At 38.4% G+C, this 21,424-nt stretch overlaps 1 protein-coding gene across 5 annotated transcripts in view; it reads left to right on the top strand.

Moving 5' to 3' along the window:
- Positions 1–21,424, top strand: part of LOC128697983 (serine-rich adhesin for platelets-like) — a 65,321-nt gene that overhangs the window by 16,085 nt on the left and 27,812 nt on the right. For all 5 annotated transcript variants that reach the window (XM_070088511.1, XM_070088514.1, XM_070088512.1 and 2 more), the window contains 3 exons: positions 10,807–12,368; positions 16,184–16,305; positions 19,064–19,216. In XM_070088511.1, coding sequence (XP_069944612.1) covers positions 10,818–12,368; positions 16,184–16,305; positions 19,064–19,216 — 1,826 coding nt within the window. In that variant the 5' untranslated portion in view covers positions 10,807–10,817. The remainder of the gene's footprint in view (positions 1–10,806; positions 12,369–16,183; positions 16,306–19,063; positions 19,217–21,424) is intronic.

A 21,424-nucleotide genomic window follows, 5' to 3' on the forward strand; every position in this document is an offset into this window, starting at 1 on the left:
TCATTTAAGGAGGTTATTAATAGAGTATTCAAGAGGTTGCTAGTAGAATTACAGTAAATCAACCATTCAAATCATTATGAAGCTCTGTGTAGTCTGCGGTCAATCGAACAAACGGGCTTCCACATGGATAAATTGTCATTTTTGTGGAAATTGGTGTCACGCCCCTTGTGCAGATATCCAAGAACTAGCTACAAGCAGTATTAACCCTTTCAGGGTCCAAGGCCCAAATCTGGAGTCACACACCAGTGTCCAAGAATTTTCAAAAAAAAAAATTTGTTATTTTTTCTTATAAAATCGTAGAAAATCTTTTTGTGAAGGTAATAAAACAAAAAGTACGAAATTTGGTGGAAAATTAACGAAATTATGCTCTCGCGAATTTTGATGTGTCAGCGATATTTACGAATCGGCGATTTTGCCGACTTTGACTCCCATTTTAGGCCAATTACATTATTCCAATCAACCAAATTCTTAGCTATTTCACTAGTATTACTTCTATTCTATCGATTGAGCACAAGAAATCGCCAAGTCAACTGTTTCAACTACAAAATAAAGTGATCGGAAATTGTTAATTTGGCCAATTTAACACAAAGTTCAAAATATTCCAATTTCAAAATAGGGTCCAGAATGAACAATGTAGGCATTCCTGGCACTAAACTAACATTTCCTCTGTTCATTAGTTATGTTTTGAGGCTTTACAAATAAATTCCATTTTGATTTTTTATTCACATAATGAATTTTTATTCACACCAAAAAATAGAAGATTTACTGTTATGCAATACTGTAATAATTGTATAAATATCATCACCATATTTGTGAATGTATATTAGACCCACCAGCTGACGTATATTAGACGTGTGAGGTCGTTTGTTTACTCTTGAATATCGGCAAAAATTTAACATTTCCGCTACTTTGAGCTCAGTTTCAAGCCATTTCCAATGCTAAAACCAATCAAAATCATCTCTATTTCTGTAATATGTCTTCCATTCTATCAAATGAGACCAAGAAATCGCAAATACAACTATAAAAACATACGAAAAAACACTGCAAAGTTGCTGTCTTAATCGAAAAATCATGATTTCATTTTTTTTCTCTCATTATACACAGTGTGCTGCAGGACCTGTTTTATGTGGTGCACACATACCACATAGATGTATTCTCTCATATCTAGGCCCAAATGTACCACTCACAGTTTATCAGAGTGAGCTGAGCTCATGGCGTAGATCTACGGTTTGGACCCTGAACGTAAAGCCGTAGATCTACGGGACGGACCCTGAAAGGGTTAAAACAGGGAAGTGTTTTTGGGTATGCCCAAATGAGATAAATCTGTGGACTAAAATCACAAGGGTATTAAAAGAGGATAACATCAAAGCTGCTTTCATAGACAACCTGGAAGCTTTCTACAACAGATGGGAACATAAAAAGTCTGGGCGGAATGGTACTGCCCTTGATACTGGCCATGTAGTCAGAAACTGTAAGGCTGGAGGTGATGTCCTGGTAGTCAGTAAATGTGGGGCTGATAGTGCTGTCCTGGGAGACAGTAATGGTGAAGCTGGAGGTGCTGTCCAGGGAGACAGTAATGGGGAAGCTGGAGGTGCTGTCCTGGGAGACAGTAATGGTGAAGCTGGAGGTGCTGTCCTGGGAGACAGTAATGGTGAAGCTGGAGGTGCTGTCCTGGGAGACAGTAATGGTGAAGCGGGAGGTGCTGTCCTGGGAGACAGTAATGGTGAAGCTGGAGATTTTGTCCAGGTAGTCGGGAATTTTACGCAGGAAGGAATACATATAAATGACCTCATAGGGGACAGGAGCCGTAGTGGGGAAACAAGTGTAGTCAAAGATAAGATAAAACCAATATTGCAAACTAGAAATACCACAGGAAATAGCAAACAAGAGGACTCCACTAGCAATAGTGAGGATATATTACCAAAAACAACTGGTGGGAGCTCCATTGTTGGTGCTAGGGAGGATAGGAATAAGACAGGGAAACATGCACCAACAGGGAATACAGTCACAGAAACCCAAGGCAATCGGAAACCAAGCCTGTGCACATACTATGCACTTGGTATCTGCAGGCATGGGAAATCTGGAAAAACAGATGGGACGTGCAACTATGACCACCCTAGAAAATGCCGTGCCCATATGACAACAGGAAAATGCAAACTCCCTTCCTGTAAGCTTTTTCACCCTGAAATGTGTACCTCTTCAGTACAGGAAAGACTGTGCTATAACTTAAATTGCCAGGCACACCATCTAAAGGGGACAAAAAGATACAAAACATTCAGGCCATGGGAAAACCTGGGTAGCCACAGCCACTCAAGAGGGAGAGGTTTTTTAGTGCCAGGAAGGAAAAAAAATGGCAGGAAATGACAGAAATTGTACACCAAATCCAGTCATTCCTGAAGTGGAACCACAGTCGATGGCCTCCACTCCAAACCAACAGATACAGATACTAATGCCGGAAAAAAAAATCCCCCCCCCCAGTACCAACAATACCACCAGTCCGATGACATTCTTCTTTGCAAATATACAGGGTCTAAAGCCAGCAACAAACAACAAAATACCTTTCATCCGTGGACTGCTTGCAGAGGCAAAGGCAATGTTCGCGGCTTTCACTGAGACCCACATAAAGGATCACTTGGACAACGAAATATGGATCCCAGGTTACAACCTATACAGATGTGACAGAGTGAACAGGCAAAAGGGGGGGGTTGGCCTGTACATTGCAGAGTCACTTGTTTGCACAGAACTGCTTAATGCCTCAAATGATGTAGTGGAAGTTTTAGCAGTAAAGGTCGAGAACCAAAACCTAGTCATTGTGGTAGTCTACAAGCCTCCAGATGCAACATCCCAGCAATTCCAGGAACAGCTGTTAAAAATTGACCACTGTCTGGAAAATCTTCCAGCTCCTGCACCCAACATCTTGCTCCTGGGGGATTTCAACTTAAGGCACCTAAAATGGAGGAATATAGCAAATAATATTGTTGCAGTAATAACACCAGGAGGTAGCTCTGATGAAAACTCACACTCACACGAGCTTTTAAATCTCTGCACAAAATTCAATTTAAACCAGCAAATAATAGAGCCTGCTAAACTGGAGAATACACTAGACCTCATCTTCACTAACAATGATGATCTGATAAGAAATGTCACCATATCAAAAACAATATACTCAGATCACGACATAATTGAGGTTCAGACATGTATGCGTGGAGCCCCAGACCGACATAATGAGATTAGTCACGAGGGAGCATTCACCAAATTCAACTTCAATAACAAAAACATAAAGTGGGACCAAGTAAACCAAGTCCTAACCGATATAAGCTGGGAAGATATACTAAGCAACACAGACCCCAACTTATGCCTAGAACAGATTAACTTGGTGGCACTCGATGTATGCACAAGACTTATTCCTCTAAGAAAAAGGAGGAGTAGATGTAAAATAGAAAGAGACAGGCGCTTCCTTTACAGGCGACGGAAAAGAATAACAGAGCAGCTAAAAGAGGTCAATATATCTGCAGTGCGTAGGGAGACACTGGTCAGAGAAATAGCAAGCATCGAATTAAGCTAAAGGAATCTTATAGGAGTCAGGAATCGCGGGAAGAACTAAAAGCCATAAATGAAATTGAAAGAAACCCAAAGTATTTCTTCTCCTATGCCAAATCAAAGTCAAGAACAACGTCCAGTATTGGGCCCCTACTTAAACAAGATGGGTCCTACACAGATGACAGCAAGGAAATGAGTGAGCTACTCAAGTCCCAATATGACTCAGTTTTTAGCAAGCCACTAACCAGACTGAGAGTAGAAGATCAAAATGAATTTTTTATGAGAGAGCCACAGAATTTGGTTAACACAAGCCTATCCGATGTTATCCTGACGCCAGATGACTTCGAACAGGCGATAAATGACATGCCCATGCACTCTGCCCCAGGGCCAGACTCATGGAACTCCGTGTTCATCAAGAACTGCAAGAAACCCCTATCACGAGCCTTTTCCATCCTATGGAGAGGGAGCATGGACACGGGGGTCGTCCCACAGTTACTAAAAACAACAGACATAGCCCCACTCCACAAAGGGGGCAGTAAAGCAACAGCAAAGAACTACAGACCGATAGCACTAACATCCCATATCATAAAAATCTTTGAAAGGGTCCTAAGAAGCAAGATCACCACCCATCTAGAAACCCATCAGTTACACAACCCAGGGCAACATGGGTTTCGAACAGGTCGCTCCTGTCTGTCTCAACTATTGGATCACTATGACAAGGTCCTAGATGCACTAGAAGACAAAAAGAATGCAGATGTAATATATACAGACTTTGCAAAAGCCTTTGACAAGTGTGACCATGGCGTAATAGCGCACAAAATGCGTGCTAAAGGAATAACAGGAAAAGTCGGTCGATGGATCTATAATTTCCTCGCTGTATAGTCCTTGTGGCTTAGCGCTTCTTTTTTGATTATAATAATAATAATATAATTTCCTCACTAACAGAACACAGAGAGTAGTCGTCAACAGAGTAAAGTCCGAGGCAGCTACGGTGAAAAGCTCTGTTCCACAAGGCACAGTACTCGCTCCCATCTTGTTCCTCATCCTCATATCCGACATAGACAAGGATGTCAGCCACAGCACCGTGTCTTCCTTTGCAGATGACACTCGAATCTGCATGACAGTGTCCTCCATTGCAGACACTGCAAGGCTCCAGGCGGACATCAACCAAATCTTTCAGTGGGCTGCAGAAAACAATATGAAGTTCAACGATGAGAAATTTCAATTACTCAGATATGGTAAACACGAGGAAATTAAATCTTCATCAGAGTACAAAACAAATTCTGGCCACAAAATAGAGTGAAACACCAACGTCAAAGACCTGGGAATGATCATGTCGGAGGATCTCACCTTCAAGGACCATAACATTGTATCAATCGCATCTGCTAGAAAAATGACAGGATGGATAATGAGAAACTTCAAAACTAGGGAGGCCAAGCCCATGATGACACTCTTCAGGTCACTTGTTCTATCTAGGCTGGAATATTGCTGCACACTAACAGCACCTTTCAAGGCAGGTGAAATTGCTGTCCTAGAAAATGTACAGAGAACCTTCATGGCGTGCATAACAGAGATAAAACACCTCAATTACTGGGAGTGCTTGAGGTTCCTAAACCTGTATTCGCTGGAACGCAGGCGGGAGAGATACATGATTATATATACCTGGAAAATCCTAGAGGGACTAGTACCGAACTTGCACACGAAAATCGCTCACTATGAAAGCAAAAGACTTGGCAGACGATGCAACATCCCCCCAATGAAAAGCAGGGGGTGTCACTAGCACGTTAAGAGACCATACAATAAGTGTCAGGGGCCCGAGACTGTTCAACTGCCTCCCAGCATACATAAGGGGGATTACCAACAGACCCCTGGCAGTCTTCAAGCTGGCACTGGACAAGCACCTAAAGTCGGTTCCTGACCAGCCGGGCTGTGGCTCGTACGTTGGTTTGCGTGCAGCCAGTAGTAACAGCCTGGTTGATCAGGCTCTGATCCACCAGGAGGCCTGGTCAAAGACCGGGCCGCGGGGGCATTGACCCCCGGAACTCTCTCCAGCTAAACTCCAGGCTTGTATTTGCTTAGAAATCTAACATCTTGATTGACCACAAAGGATATTCTTAGCAGGGTTTGCTGTATATTAGCTACAGTTTTCATCAGTTGCAATTTGGGTGTTGTATGAGTTTGTTACTAAGTTTAGGTCATGATCAGTAAAATTAGCATAACTGAATTTAATGAGATTTCAAATGAACAAATATAAATAAAAAGACATTTGATGATGTACCTCACAAGAGACTGGGTCAAAAACTTGTGAAGGCAGGCATAACAAAATGTACCACAGTTCATCAAAGAGTAACCTGTGGGAAAGAAACAGAATAATTCTCCTAGAAAGATCACTGATAAATTGATCCTTGATTTATAGACAAAAGTATATTATATTGCAAAAGATTAAAAGCTAAGGTACCATAGACATGGGGAGAGAGGGAAAAAATTACTATTCAGTAGGTTTTAGCATATCCTAAACTTATCTAATTATAAGTTTGATGAGATCAACAGACTACAGTACAGTATTTGTCTATACAGAATTACGAAACTGGGGGGGAACAGTAATACAGTACAAAAAAAAAAAAAAAAAATATCTGGTCATTTTCATATAATAACTTTATTTTCCTAAGAAGGCATCAGTTACAGTAGTAAGTTAACAATGAATATTTCTTAACAAGCAGAATCTGTTGTTATGCACAGTATTTCAAGCATACATTTGGATTAGTGATACCAGTAGAAAAATAAAAAAAATATATTGGACATAAGTATATACAATATGCATACACGGTAAACACACTGAATATATACAGTAGTAGGTTGGTAAGCATCCACCCAGGGAGGTACTACCGTCCTGCCAAGTGAGTGTAAAACGAAAGCCTGTAATTGTTTTACATGATGGTGGGATTGCTGGTGTCTTTTGTCTGTCTCATAAATATGCAAGATTACAGGTATGTCTTGCTACTTCTACTGACACTTAGGTCACACTAAACATACATGTACACGTTTATTTATACACACTCATCTGAGTTTTCTTTGATTTTATCTTAGTTCTTGTTCTTATTACCTTTCCTTTTATATCCATGGGGAAGTGGAATAAGAATCTTTCCTCCATAAGCCATGCGTGTTGTAAAAGTCAACTAAAATGCCGGGAACAATGGGCTAGTAACCCCTTTTCCTGTAATAATTACTAAAAAGAATAATAAAATTGTCAAAGTGGGAAGTCTGAATGTGCATGGATGTTGTGCGAATGATAAGAAAGAGATGATTGTGGATGTTATGAATGAGAAGCTGAATGTCCTGGCTTTAAGTAAAACAAAGCTGAAGGGGGTGGGAGAGTTTCAGTGGAGAGGAATAAATGAGATTAGGTCAGGGGTTTCAAATAGCGTTAGAGCTAAAGGAGTAGTAGCAATCATGTTGAAAGATAAGCTATGGCAGGAAAAGAGGGACTATAAATGTATTAATTCAAGGATTATGTGGAGTAAAATAAAGGTTGGATGTGAGAAGTGGGTTATAGTAAGCATATATGCACCTGGGGTGCATATGGAACACATTCGTACAGCATAATGATGTCAACGAGATAAAGTCAGTTGATCAAATGAAAATGCTGGCCCACAGATGGCTCCAACTTCATCCTGTTCCCTACTTGTGTGTCTCATAACAATAAAAATGCTTTCAAATGAGCTGATGTAGGTAACAGCTCTTAGCTTGCCAATAAAGTTAGGAATCCTTAACCTGTAAATAGCTTGTCAATAAAGCTAGGGATCCTTAACCTTGTCAAACCCTGTGTAAAAAAAAAAAAAAGAGGAGAGAGAGAGAGAGATTTTGGGAAATGTTGAGTGACTGCGTGGGGAGTTTTCAACCAAGTGTGAGAGTACTTGTGGTTGGGGATTTTAATGCTAAAGTGAGTAAAAATGTTGTGGAGGGAGTAGTAGGTAAATTTGGGGTGCCAGGGGTAAATGAAAATGGGGAGCCTTTAATTGTGTTATGTGTAGAAAGAGGTTTGGTAATAAGTAATACATATTTTATGAAAAGAGGATAAATAAATATACAAGGTATGATATAGCACGTAATGAAAGTAGTTTGTTAGATTATGTATTGGTGGATAAAAGGTTGATGGGTAGGCTCCAGGATGTACACGTTTATAGAGGGGCAACTGATATATCGGATCATTATCTTGTTGTAGCTAGTTAGAGTAAGAGGTAGATGGGACAAGAGGAAAATGGCAACAACAAGTAAGAGGGAGGTGAAAGTGTATAAACTAAGGGAGAAGGAAGTTCGGGTGAAATATAAGCAACTATTGCCAGAAAGGTGGGCTGGTACAAGTATGAGTAGTGGGGCGGGTTGAAGAGGGTTGGAATAGTTTTAAAAATGTAGTATTAGAATGTGGGGCAGAAGTTTGTGGTTATAGGAGGGTGGGTGCAGGAGGAAAGAGGAGTGATTGGTGGAATGATAAAGTAAAGGGTGTGATAAAATAGAAAAAGGTAGCTTATGAGAGGTATATACAAAGCAGAAGTGTTATAAGAAGAGTAGAGTATATGGCGAGTAATAGAAAGGTGAAGAGAGTGGTGAGAGAGTGCAAAAGGAGAGTGGATGATAGCGTGGGAGAGGCACTGTCAAGAAATTTTAATGAAAATAAGAAAAATTTGAGTGAGTTAAACAAGTTAAGAAAGCCTAGGGAACGAACGGATTTGTCAGTTAAAAACAGAGTAGAGGAGTTAGTAGATGGGGAGATGGAGGTATTGGGTAGATGGTGAGAATGTTTTGAGGAACTTTTAAACGTCGATGAAGAAAGTGAGGTGGTAATTTCATGCACTGGCCAGGGAGGTATACCATCTTTTAGGAGTGAAAAAGAGCAGGATGTGAGTGGGGGGGGGAGGTACGTGAGGCATTACGTAGAATGAAAGGGGGTAAAGCAGCTGGAACTGACAGGATCATGACAAAAATGTTAAAAGCAGGGGGGGACAGTGTTGGAGTGGTTGGTATTTTTGTTTAATAAAGATGGGAAGGTACCTAGGGATTGGCGGAGAGCGTGTATAGTCCTTTTATATAACGGGAAGGGGGACAAAAGAGATTGTAAAAATTATAGAGGACTAAGTTTACTGAGTATACCAGGAAAAGTGTACAGTAGGGTTATTATTGAAAGAATTAGAGGTAAGACAGAATGTAGAATTGCGGATGAGCAAGGAAGTTTTAGAGTGGGTAGGGGATGTGTATATCAAGTGTTTACGTTGAAGCATATATGTGAACAGTATTTAGATAAAGGTAGGGAAGTTTTTATTGCATTTATGGATTTAGAAAAGGCATATGATAGAGTGGATAGGAGAGCAATGTGGCAGATGTTGCAAGTATATAGACTAGGTGGTAAGTTACTAAATGCTGTAAAGAGTTTTTATGAGGATAGTGAGGCTCAGGTTAGGGTGTGTAGAAGAGAGGGAGACTACTTCCCGGTAAAAGTAGGTCTTAGACAGGGATGTGTAATGTCATCATAGTTGTTTAATATATTTATAGATGGGGTTGTAAAAGAAGTAAATGCTAGGGTGTCCGGGAGAGGGGTGGGATTAAATTATGGGGAATTAAATACGAAATGGGAAGTGACGCAGTTACTTTTTGCTGATGATACTGTGCTTATGAGAGATTCTAAAAAAAAATGGCAAAGGTTAGTGGACAAATTTGGGAGTGTGTGTAAAGGTAGAAAGTTGAAAGTTAACATAGAATAGAGTAAGGTGATGAGGGTATCAAATGATTTAGATAAAGAAAAATTGGATATCACATTAGGGAGGAGGAGTATGGAAGAAGTGAATGTTTTCAGATATTTGGGAGTTGACATGTCAGAGGATGGATTTATGAAGGATGAGGTTAATCATAGAATTGATGAAGAAAAAAAGGTGAGCGGTGCATTGAGGTATATGTGGAGACAAAAAACGTTATCTATGGAGGCAATGAAGGGAATGTATGAAAGTATAGTAGTAACATCACTCTTATATGGGTGTGAAGCTTGGGTTGTGAATGCTGCAGCGAGGAGGCGGCTGGAGGCAGTCGAGATGTCCTGTCTAAGGGCAATGTGTGGTGTAAATGTTATGCAGAAAATTCGGAGTGTGGAAATTAGGAGGTGTGGAGTTAATAAAAGTATTAGTCAGAGGGCTGAAGAGGGTTTGTTGAGGTGGTTTGGTCATTTAGAGAGAATGGACCAAAGTAGAATGACATGGAGAGCGTATAAATCTGTAGGGGAAGGAAGGCGGGGTAGGGGTCATCCTCGAAAAGGTTGGAGGGAGGGGGTAAAGGAGGTGTTGTGGGCGAGGGGTTTGAACTTCCAGCAAGCGTGCGTGAGTGTGTTAGACAGGAGTGAATGGAGACAAATGGTATTTGGGACCTGACGAGCTGTTGGAGTGTGAGCAGGGTAATATTTAGTGAAGGGGTTCAGGGAAACCGCTTATTTTATATAACCGGACTTGAGTCCTGGAAATGGGAAGTACAATGCCTGCACTTTAAAGGAGGGATTTGGGATATTGGCAGTTTGGAGGGATATATTGCGTATTTTTATACGTAGTATGTGCTTCTAAACTGTTGTGTTCTGAGCACCTCTGCAAAAACACTGATTATGTGTGAGTGAGGTGAAAGTGTTGAATGATGATGAAAGTATTTTCTTTTTGGGGATTTTCTTTCTTTTTGGGTCACCCTGCCTTGGTGGGAGACGGCCGACTTGTTGAAAAAAAAAAAAAATATTGTAATACAAATCTTGGTGAAAATTGTGTATTTAGTGACATTCATTACTTGTAAATTAAAGTTTAATATTAAATTGAAATTGAACTAAGAGAACTGAAAACCAAATATAAGAGCTTTGTAATGCCAGGTGGCAGTTTTCAACGAGAAATTTGGTTTGGACATTATTATAGAAAATTATATAAAATGTGGTCTTTGTAAAATCTAAGAGGGTTTTTATTTCAATATGTAAAAAATATGAAGTTGAAATAGTATGCCTTCAAATGGAAATGTATATGTTTTGAGATTTTTGAGGTAATGTTAGCCCCAAATAGCATACTTCTGGCAGTGGTAAAGAAAAGACATTGCAGAACAAGCTATTATTAGGGCAACAGTTGACTTGATAAAGCTTCACACAAAGTAAAATAGTGTACCAGTAAATTCATATTTTGCAGTGTGTCTTTTTCCTCACTGAATTTTTGTTTAAAAATTGTTACCTTCTATTGATATTGGGTCAATTATTTGCAGATTACTTCAGGATGGCAACAAAAAACAAGACTCCAAGAAAAAGGAATAGGAAGTGTCTAGAGATAAACGATAAAGATCAAGATCCTCCGCTCATTATTGCAAATATAAAACGAAGAAGGAAGACCAGAGACAGAATAAAATCAGTAAATAAAAATAAAATTGGAAATGTAGAGCTGTTGGGAAATTGTGTAGCAAAGACAAATGTATGCAAAACTGCAACATCAGTTGTGACATTGTGCAGACACTCAAGCAGTAATTCATGTTGGGAGAACAGTACTAACACAGGCTCAGTCTTCAATGTACCATCTGCAAAAAAGGAATACAACTTCAAAAATAATGTTAGGAAAACATATGCATCAGGAAATAGACAAATGCATCTGAAGACTGACAAAGAAAGATTAAAAAGAAGTTCTAAACCCAAATCCTCATTGCCTGATATTTCAGGCAATAAGGATAGATTTATTAATGAGATTGAGGAAAACAAAATAAAGGAAGAGGATCTGAGTAAAAGTTCAGAAAACAATAATATGAAAGATTCAGTTTTTTCTCTAGAAGGATACAGTCATAAAGTTCAAGTTGGTATACCAGCAAGAGATGATGCAGTAATAAAGGGTGACAGTATTCATGATAAAACTCAATCCAGTGATATGTTTAAGTCACAAGTGGTAGATGAATGGAAATGTGAAAATAATTGCACAGTTCATGTAACTTGTGATTGTTCTCAAGAGAGTAAAACATTCATAGAAAACAATGCAAAAAAAATATCTAAAACATCAGTTAGTGAGAATCTTAAAGTTAATGACTCAGAAATGACTAAAGAAAGTTACAGTGTTTTATCATCAATATCTTCTAGTATCCCCTTACCATGTGGGTACCACTCCCTTCCTACTACTATACAACCTGTCAGCAGTTCAGGAGTTCCTGTGCCTCCAGTAATGCCAACTTTAAATGCTAACACCTCAGCCATTGCTGCCATTACTACTCCAATTACATGTCCAGTGTTACCAGAAATGACTAGAGATTCATTTAGTGAAGTGGGTGCCCCTCACTCGAATACCAACCCTGAAGCTCACTCTTTTGGTGTTGTATCTTCTGCATCATCATTTGCATGCTCTAGCCATAACATGTTGCATCATGTATCATCTAGTCCTACTTACAGTATGATTGCTGTTGACAGGAACCATCTGCATGAATCCACATTGAATTGTAATGCTACATGTACTGAGAATCACAGGAGTACACAACTGGAACATCATGTGGCTGAAAAAGATATCTCATCAATTCCCCTGGTACACATTGATGATGACAGTGATTCATTGTCCACAGAAAAGGATAATTTTCCTGTCTCTGTTGTCAGTTGCTCACCAGACGCATTCATGTCAGAGTGGGGGACCATTTCTGACTGCCCTGTAACACCAAGCAATAGACAAGATCACACATTCTCAACCCCTCTTCGTGTAGATAACTGGGCTACTTATTTGCTGCATAGACTACAACTTCTATATGAACATCAACAAGAATGTGACCTGATGATGAAATTTTCTTGTGGTGAAACACTTAAGGTACAGTAATTTTTGTGTATATAGATTATGCTGAGGTGTTAGAGAGAGGTGTGAAATTGAATAGTAATAAGTCTGACATAAAGTGAGAATTGTCAAGAGTTGGATTTTAGTCAAGGAAATGGTAAGTACAGTGCCTGTCCTCTGGAAGGGTGGGGATGCTGTTGTTTGGAACATCATTTGAGTTGTGATGTCTGCATACTTCTGGGAAAGAACCTATTGAATGAATGATGGTGAATGTTTTTGTTTTTTGTCTACCTTGGTGAGAAACATTCGATATGGTAATAAAAGAAAGATGTTACTGTGCATGCATATTTTTTTAGGAACTGAACAAAATTGGCTATTTTGCCCACAAAATAAAAGGCCTTTTTTGAAGTAAGTGAGAGATGAATCAGCTGGACTCTTTTAGTAATTTATTTAGTAATTTAAGCATACATACAGAGGTACAAAAAATACAGGTAAGAGCAGCATGCCAAAGCCACTTATATGCATAGCATTACGGGCTGGATTAAAATTAACTTAAGATTAACTAAGCAATGATGAAATCAGTGATAAAACATTATTGTAAACAGATAACTATAAAGCACAAATGAGTATTACAAAGACAAGTCATATGGTTGCATGCATTGCTGTACATTCAGTCGAATGGAGTATTCTGTTAGGAAGTGTATTTAAAAAAATAACAAAGTTAGATTGGGTCCTAGGTTTAACATTTGTGTGATATAATTGTGAGTAACATATAGGATATACAATTTATAAGGTTCAGTTATTCAGTATTTATTTGGTTTTGAGTGAGTAAGTGATCTTTGAGAAGAGACTTGAATTTATAAACAGGTAGTGTTTCTTTTATATTTACAGGTAATGAATTCCAGATTTTAGGGCCTTTTATGTGCATTGAGTTTTTGCATAGCGTGAGATGGACACGAGGAACATCAAAGAGTGATCTGTGCCTTGTGTTATGGTCATGTGTTCTGTTGAGGTTGGCAAGGAGATGTTTGAGGGGAGGGTTAATATCAGAGTTAAGTGTTCTATGTATGTATTAGGTGCAGTAATAAGTATGGATGTTTTGTATGGTGAGTAGGTTGAGTGTTTTGAATATTGGTGGAGTGTGCTGCCTGTAGTGAGAATTTGTTATCATTCTAACTGCAGCCTTTTGTTGGGTAATTAGTGGTCTGAGATGGTTAATTGTTGTTGTGCCCCATGCACAAATTCCATAGGTGAGATAGGGGTAAATAAGAGAGTGATAAAGGGCCAGGAGGGCTGACTGTTGAACATAGTACCGTATCTTCGATAGTATGCCTACAGTCTTGGAAATTTTCTTAGAAATTTGTTGTATATGTGTATGAAATTTGAGTCTATTATCAAGGTGGATTCCTTAGAATTTTCCCTCTGTTAGCTTTGTGATAGGTGATCTGTTTATCGTTATGTTAAGAGGTACATCTGTAGCTCTGTTACCAAACTGAATGAAGTAGGTTTTGTCAATGTTTAGTGTAAGTTTGTTAGTCCTCATCCAGGTAGATATTTTCTGTAATTCTGTGTTTACAGTATTGGCTAGCATGACTGGGCTCGGGTGAGAGAAGACGTATGTAGTGTCATCTGCAAAAAATGTGGGTTTGAGTAATTGCGAAGCATTTGGTAGGTCATTTATGTATAGGAGAAAGAGAAGAGGGCCAAGGACACTTCCCTGTAGGACACCAACTGTAATTGGTTGAGCGGAAGAGCTTGTCCCATTTGCATACACATATTGGCTTCTGTTGCTGAGGTATGACTTGAGGTAGTTGAGGGAGTGCCCTCTAATACCATAGTGTGACAATTTTACGTGGAGCAAGTCATGGTCAACTCCCAACTCGAACAATTATGTAAGTTTTTGACATCTTCAGTCTAATTCTCAAAATAGAATTATTTCATTTGACTACTGATAGTGGCTAGATTTTCAGAGTGGTGGAATGGTAATCTCTGTAACTGTCATGGATTGGTGGTTTCCCATGATTTAGAGTTGTTTTGTGTGTTTGCTTTCTATGGAGACCCATATACAGTGGTACCTCGAGTTTCGAACAGCTCCCAACTCGAACAATTATGTAAGTGTATTTTTGTAAGTGCATTTGTAAGTGTATTTTTTGGGAGTCTGAAACGGACTAATCTAATTCACATTATTCCTTATGGGAACAAATTCGATCGGTATCGGCACTCGAACAGCCTTCTTGAACAAATTAAGTTCGTAACTCGAGGTACCATTGTAGTAAAAAACAATGTGTCTTAATTTCATCGTACCATTGTAATTATCATTTCCACTCACCTTGAAGTTGAGCATTGATGGGCAAGGTGGCACAAACTGAAAGTGTATGGTTATCAAGTAGTAAAAAACAATAGTAGCACTGAAGTCCTTTGTTGGTATAATGTTTCACCTGCATGGTACAACACTTGAAGAACAGTAATAGTTCTGCCTTTATTTGACTGGTCAATTTTATTTTGGGTCGAGGTCTGTGCCCTTTTGGCCTTGTAATTGCCACTAGACTAATGGTTCCTTGCATATATTTCTGTACTACTGTACCCTAGGGGCTGTTAGTGTGTAAGGGCCTTTCCTGGTTGAGCTTTGTCCTAGGAGGAAAGAAAGGATAATAACTTTCTATGAAAAGTTTGGAAACTTTAATAATCCAATTAATGATATCTAGGGTAAATATTATATACAGTGAAATTAAGAGAATCAGGAATATTAGCTTCCTTCACACTTATCAGTGCATATATGGTTGAGCCTTCAGCAATGCTGGATGTTAGGGGCAACAACCCCCCCAAGCAGTAGAAAATCCACATATAACTTTTGACTCCCCAAAAACTTAACTACTAATAGCCTACTATTGACCAGAAGCCTTATCGATAGCATAAACAAATGATTAACACTCATTTTGTATGCTTTCTATATATAATTTATTTATTAGAGAGGATGGAGGATGGAGCAAAATAGAATGACTTGGAGGGTATATAAATCTGTAGTGGAGGGGAGGAGGGGTAGGGGATCATCCTAGGAAAGGATGGAGGGAGGGGGTAAAAGAGGGTTTGTGTGCAAGGGTCTTGGACAAGCAGCAGGCATGTGTAAGCATGTTAGATAGGAGTGAATGGAGATGAATGGTTTTTGGGACCTGACGAGCTGTTGGAGTGTGAGCAGGTAATTTTTGCGAAGGGATTCAGGGAAACTGGTTAGCCAGACTTGAGTCCTGGAGGTGGGAAGTACAATGCCTGCACTTTAAAGGAGGGGTTTGGGATATTGTCAGTTTGGAGGGACATTTAAACTGTTGTGTCTGAATGCCTCTGCAAAGACAGTGATTATGTATGAGTGATTGTGAAAGTGTTGAATGATGAAAGTTTTTTCTTTCTTTTTGGGTCATCCTGCATCAGTGGGAAATGGCTGACATGTTAAAAAAAAAAAAAAAACCTTAGCGTCGTAGATACTTTAATGATTTTTCATAGAAGAAAATTCAATAATTCATTATATTAACCCGTAAATGGTCCAAACGTATATATACGTTTTTTCAACATTTGATAGTATGTAAAAAAAATAGATCTTTTTTTTTTTTTTTTTTAATTTGAAAACGTGTAAAAAAAATTTGATATATTTTTTTTTTTTTTTTTTTTTTTTATATTTGAAAATATGTAAAAAAAAAAAACAGAGATCTATTTTTGGAGCACTTCGCATGTGAACGTAGATCTGCTTGGACCGTTTACGGGTTAATATGAGTGCTTGCATGCCACTATTGTGGCCCACGGGTCAATAGTTGGACCACCCTGACTTAGGGTAAAGATTAATTCATATTTATTGATAGGTTCATCGTGCCATTGTATCAGCGTGCACATCATTGATGCTGGATCCACATCCTGTACATCGAGAAGAGGAGTTGATGATGCCCTCAGATCTCAGTTATGCTAGTGTTGAACCAGTTATAAGGTAAGATCTTTACTGTTTTAGCAAAGTTTCTGTTGCCAAGATTTACCAAGCTTGTCTGTCACTGGGTTAAAGTGGAAATATATTAAATATGCAAAATACCTAAGTTATCATTTTCATATCTCATATCCTTAAGTGGCTTGTACAAAACTTATATATAGTAAAATCTAAAGTTAAATCTAAAGTTAAGTTACAAAATAATACATCAAATATGACAGTTGAATTTGTACACAGATGAGATTAAACTAAGCTTAACTTTTATTATAATTCCCAAGTTTATTATAATTCCCAGTTTAATTTTTTTCAGCAAGAGTAAAGATACAAAGTACCAACACAGTGGACATATAATACACAGAAGCAGTATGAAACCTTTACTAATTAATGACATTTTGCTCACACAGGATCATATTGTTGCTAATAAGGTTCCACACTTCTGTGTCTTATATGTCCAGAGTATTATCAGTTATGGGGTTCTATGTATGCATTGTGTTACGGGCACGACACAAACTAAACTCTAGTATAGGCATATGTTAAGAATATGACTTAAATTTTATAGGTACATGCACAATATTAACAATGATAGACAAAATTATACAGTATATTTACTTTATTAAGATTTATATAAAATTTAAACAGTAATCAACTATGTATGCAGGTATAATTTTGCAAGCAAGATTCTGTAACAGTAACTACAAAGACAAGGGTGTATATACTATGGGCACAATGGCAGGTATGCTATAATATGGGTACCGTGGCATACATATTGTTTACCATAGTATGTTGTCATTGCATTGGAGTCATATCTTCCTAAGAAGGTCAGTGTTTGCTTTTAACCCTTTGAGGGTTTTGGTCGTACTAGTACGTCTTACGCGTAGGGGTTTTTGTCGTACTAGTACGCATAAATTCTAGCGGCCTCAAATCTCACAGGAAAAGGCTGATAAGCCTAGATGTGAGAGAATGGGTCTGTGTGGTGGGTGTGCGCAGTAGGAAAAAAATCTGGGACCCAGTGGTGCATTGTGGGAATGCCATCATAGTACACAATTTCCACCGTGCCCTGTGGTAAGAAGTTCCTCACTCCTCGGCGAATTGGGACACTTTTGTTCCCCAGTGACAGTTCTAATACAGATGGAAGTGACAGTGAAGATGAGTTTCAAGGTTCTGGTGAGGTTTTGACCGAAACTAATGACCATAATATGGGTAATAGTGAGGAAAACCCAGACAACCCACAGCCTTCCACCTCTGGTGCTGGGCCATCTTGTTCACGTTCAGTTGTACCAGAATCAAAGAGGAAACTCCTATTTTCCAAAATCCCAGACTCAGATGTGAGCATTGGTGATGATAGTGATAGTGATTATGAACTACAAGCTCTTCAAACTTGTTCCAAGAATGGAGGAGGAGGAGGAGGCAGAGGAGGAGGAGGAAGAAGAGGAGGAGGAGGAAGAAGAGGAGGAGGAGGAAGAAGAAGAATACGTAATGATAACAATAATACATAATAATAATAATACATAATAATAATAATACATAATAATAATACATAATAATAATAATAGGTAATAATAAATGTTCACCCATGACAGTAACAAGATAAGGGGAGATAACATCTGATAAGTGCTGACGTTTGATGAGGGTAAATGAGGGTAGAGCTGATGCCAAAAGATGAGATAAACATCTCCCTCCCTTTGTTTTTGCTGGTATACTAACATTTCTGTCTGTCTATTTGCCTGTCTGTCAAGCTCCCTGTCTATCCGTCTAGCTCTCTGTCTCAGAGAGCCACAAGACTGTGTCATCACTTTTACTCACATCTTCAAGCAGAGTATAGCACTTTGTCTGGATTTCTTGGGTTATCCTAGGTAATTTATACTATGTATACTTGTATTTATGTGTACCTGTGAGACAGAGATAGACAGACAGATAGAAAGAGAGAGACAGATTGAAAGAGATAGAATGAGGGAGAAAGATAAAACACCATTGTGTATGACACCATGTTTCAGAGTTCCACAAGCTGCAGAACTAATAGGAATATGTTCAGTGACTGTATATTGGTATATATATTATAGAACAATAATAATAAACAATGTTTTGTATTGTTTGTTTTTGTAAACAAGTTTTGTAAACAATATATTGATAATTATGTTTGTATGCTTATTGTGTTGTATACAACGAGTGTATATATGTACATTGCACCTTACTTTGGTCTCACAGGCCACATAAGTTATGTGAAAAAATAAAATAGTGAAAAAAACAACAAACCTTCAAATACAAGTAAACTAAAGTTTACCGGGTGAGCGGCAGTCGCCGCTGTTGCCATACGCGGCTCATTTTCTGCAAACTTCATGCATCCATATCTCCGTAAGTATTGATGGTAATTTTTTTTTGTTTATCCTATAATGTTTAGAAAAAAAAACTCTATTTTTTCATAAGAAAAAATTATTTTTTTTTTTTTTGAAATTTGGCCGACCCTGAGAACGAGTTTCGGAGAGGGCCTGTCGACCCTCAAAGGGTTAATAATATTGGCTTGAAAAAAGCTAAATAGTTCACAGCTATCCATCCAAATAAGGAAAAGCCACTAGACATTATAAGATCTGTAAGAAAGAAAGCTGGCCTTCCCATCTATATATATATACCATCTTTGACATTCAGTGTAGTGTATCAAAGAATTAATTGAATGAAGCATATAAACAATTCAGCTTGAATAATTATTGTAGAATAAGGAAATGACTACTAAATTTTCAAGAGATAAAAAATCAGTCACTTATTTCAGATTTGTGTACAGTGGGCATCTTGATGTTCGAGGGTCACGTAAGGAAATGAGAGCTATATATGCAGCTGCACAGAAGCTTCAAGTGCCATTGCTTACAAGGTTGATGGATCGACGCTTTCCGTTCCTTTCACCTTCGCACCGTATTAAAACTAGGTGTGTCATTACTTTTCTATTAGTAATGTAAAAGAAGAATACTTTGAATTATAAACACCAGAAGGAAAATAATCCAGTATAATAAAAAAAAGGCAGCAACTTATTTCTGTTGGGATCTATTGGTCCTCTTCCCTAGGATGTGGTCAACAACAACCTTGGTATCTATTGCTATGTGAATGTGCTATTGGACTAATCACATTACCTCTACCTTTCCACTTCTTTTATCTTCATATTTAGTCTCCTCTGTATTTGACTGAAGAAGTCAACTCTGTGGATGAAACATTTCAGAAATTAAGATACCTAACATCTTACTCTTCTACTTGCCAGTATTGCATAACATTATTATAATGAAGTGGCAAAAAATCTGATGAAGAGTCAACAGGGATTGAAGAACTTGATGAGTTTGAGTTTGATTAATGTTATGAATTGTATCAGCATTCCCAACAGCAGCATGTCACAAACATCTGCCTCAGGATCCTTTTCTAAATTATAAAAAGCACCATCCAAAAACAAACATGCTGGTATTCATATTACCACAAACATAAAAACATAAATAGATAAATATATGTCTATGGCATTATTGCCTAAAGAAGGAAATTCACTACAGAGTAGTGGGAAGAAAATATGATAAATTCTTCCATGTTGGGCAACCCCCCTCCCCCTTCCTTTTAAGTAGAGAATGAAAGATTGTTAAGCATTGGAAGGAACATCTACTCTCCCTATAGGAATAGATTAACTTCTGAAAATAGGGAGATGTTGATGTTTCTTAACTTATGTTTGAGAATTTTTAATTATTGCTGTTAGAGTACAGTATTTTTTTTTTTAACACTGGCCATTTCCCACCAAGGCAGGTTGACCCAAAAAAGAAGGAACTCTTTCATCATTCACTCCATCACTGTCTTGTAAGAGATGTGCCTACACTACAGTTAAAAACTGCAACATATCAACACCCCTCCTTCAGAATGCAGGCACTGTACCTCTTACCTCCAGGACTCAGTCCGGCTAACCAGTTTCCCTGAATCCCTTCATAAATATTACTTTTGCTCACACTCCAACAGCATGTCAAATCATAAAAACCATTAGCCTCCACTCGCTCTTGTCTAACACGCTCACACATGCTTTCTGGAAATCCAAGCCCCTCGCATGCTAAAACTCCTTTACCCCCTCCCTCCAACCTTTCCTAGGACAACCCCTGCCCTGCCTTCCTTCCACTACAGATTTATATGCCCTCCAAGTCATTCTATTTCATTTCATCCTCTCTAAATGTCCAAACCACCTCAACAACCCTTCCTCTGCCCTCTGGATAATACTTTTAGTAACCCTAATTTCCAAACTATGGATTCTCTGCATCATGTTCACGCTGCACATTGCCTTCAGACAAGACATTTCCAATGCCTCCAACCTTTTCCTTGTTGCAACATTTACCACCCATGCTTCACACCCATATAAGAGCATTGGTATAACTATGCTTTCATACATTTCCCCCTCTTTGCTTCCATGGATAATGTTCTTTGTCTCCACAGACCCCTCAGTGTACCACTCACCTTTTTCCCATCATCAATTCTGTGATTCACTTCATGTTTCATAGACCCAGTTTTTCAACCATATTATAGCCAAAAAAAATTTAACAGATCATGTGTTAACTGGTCTACTGTAGAATCTTCTGCTCTTAATTATAGTCACTTCCCCATTTGAATTAAGGAGTAGCAATAATGTTGAAGGATAAGCTATGGCAGGAAAAGAGGGACTATAAATGTATTAATTCAAGGATTATGTGGAGTAAAATAAAGATTGGATGTGAAAAGTGGGTTATAATAAGCGTGTATGCACCTGGAGAAGAGAGAAGTGTAGAGGAGAGAGAGAGATTTTGGGAAATGTTGAGTGAATGCGTGGGGAGTTTTGAATCAAGTGTGAGAGTAATGGTGGTTGGGGATTTCAATGCTAAAGTGGGTAAAAATGTTATGGAAGGAGTAGTAGGTAAATTTGGGGTGCCAGGGGTAAATGTAAATGGGGAGCCTTTAATTGAGCTATGTGTAGAAAGAAATTTGGTAATAAGTAATACATATTTTATGAAAAAGAGGATAAATAAATATACAAGGTATGATGTAGCACGTAATGAAAGTAGTTTATTAGATTATGTATTGGTGGATAAAAGGTTGATGGGTAGGCTCCAGGATGTACATGTTTATAGAGGGGCAACTGATATAT

This window comes from Cherax quadricarinatus, chromosome 25 (genome assembly GCF_038502225.1).
Source record: "Cherax quadricarinatus isolate ZL_2023a chromosome 25, ASM3850222v1, whole genome shotgun sequence".
NCBI lineage: Eukaryota > Metazoa > Arthropoda > Malacostraca > Decapoda > Parastacidae > Cherax > Cherax quadricarinatus.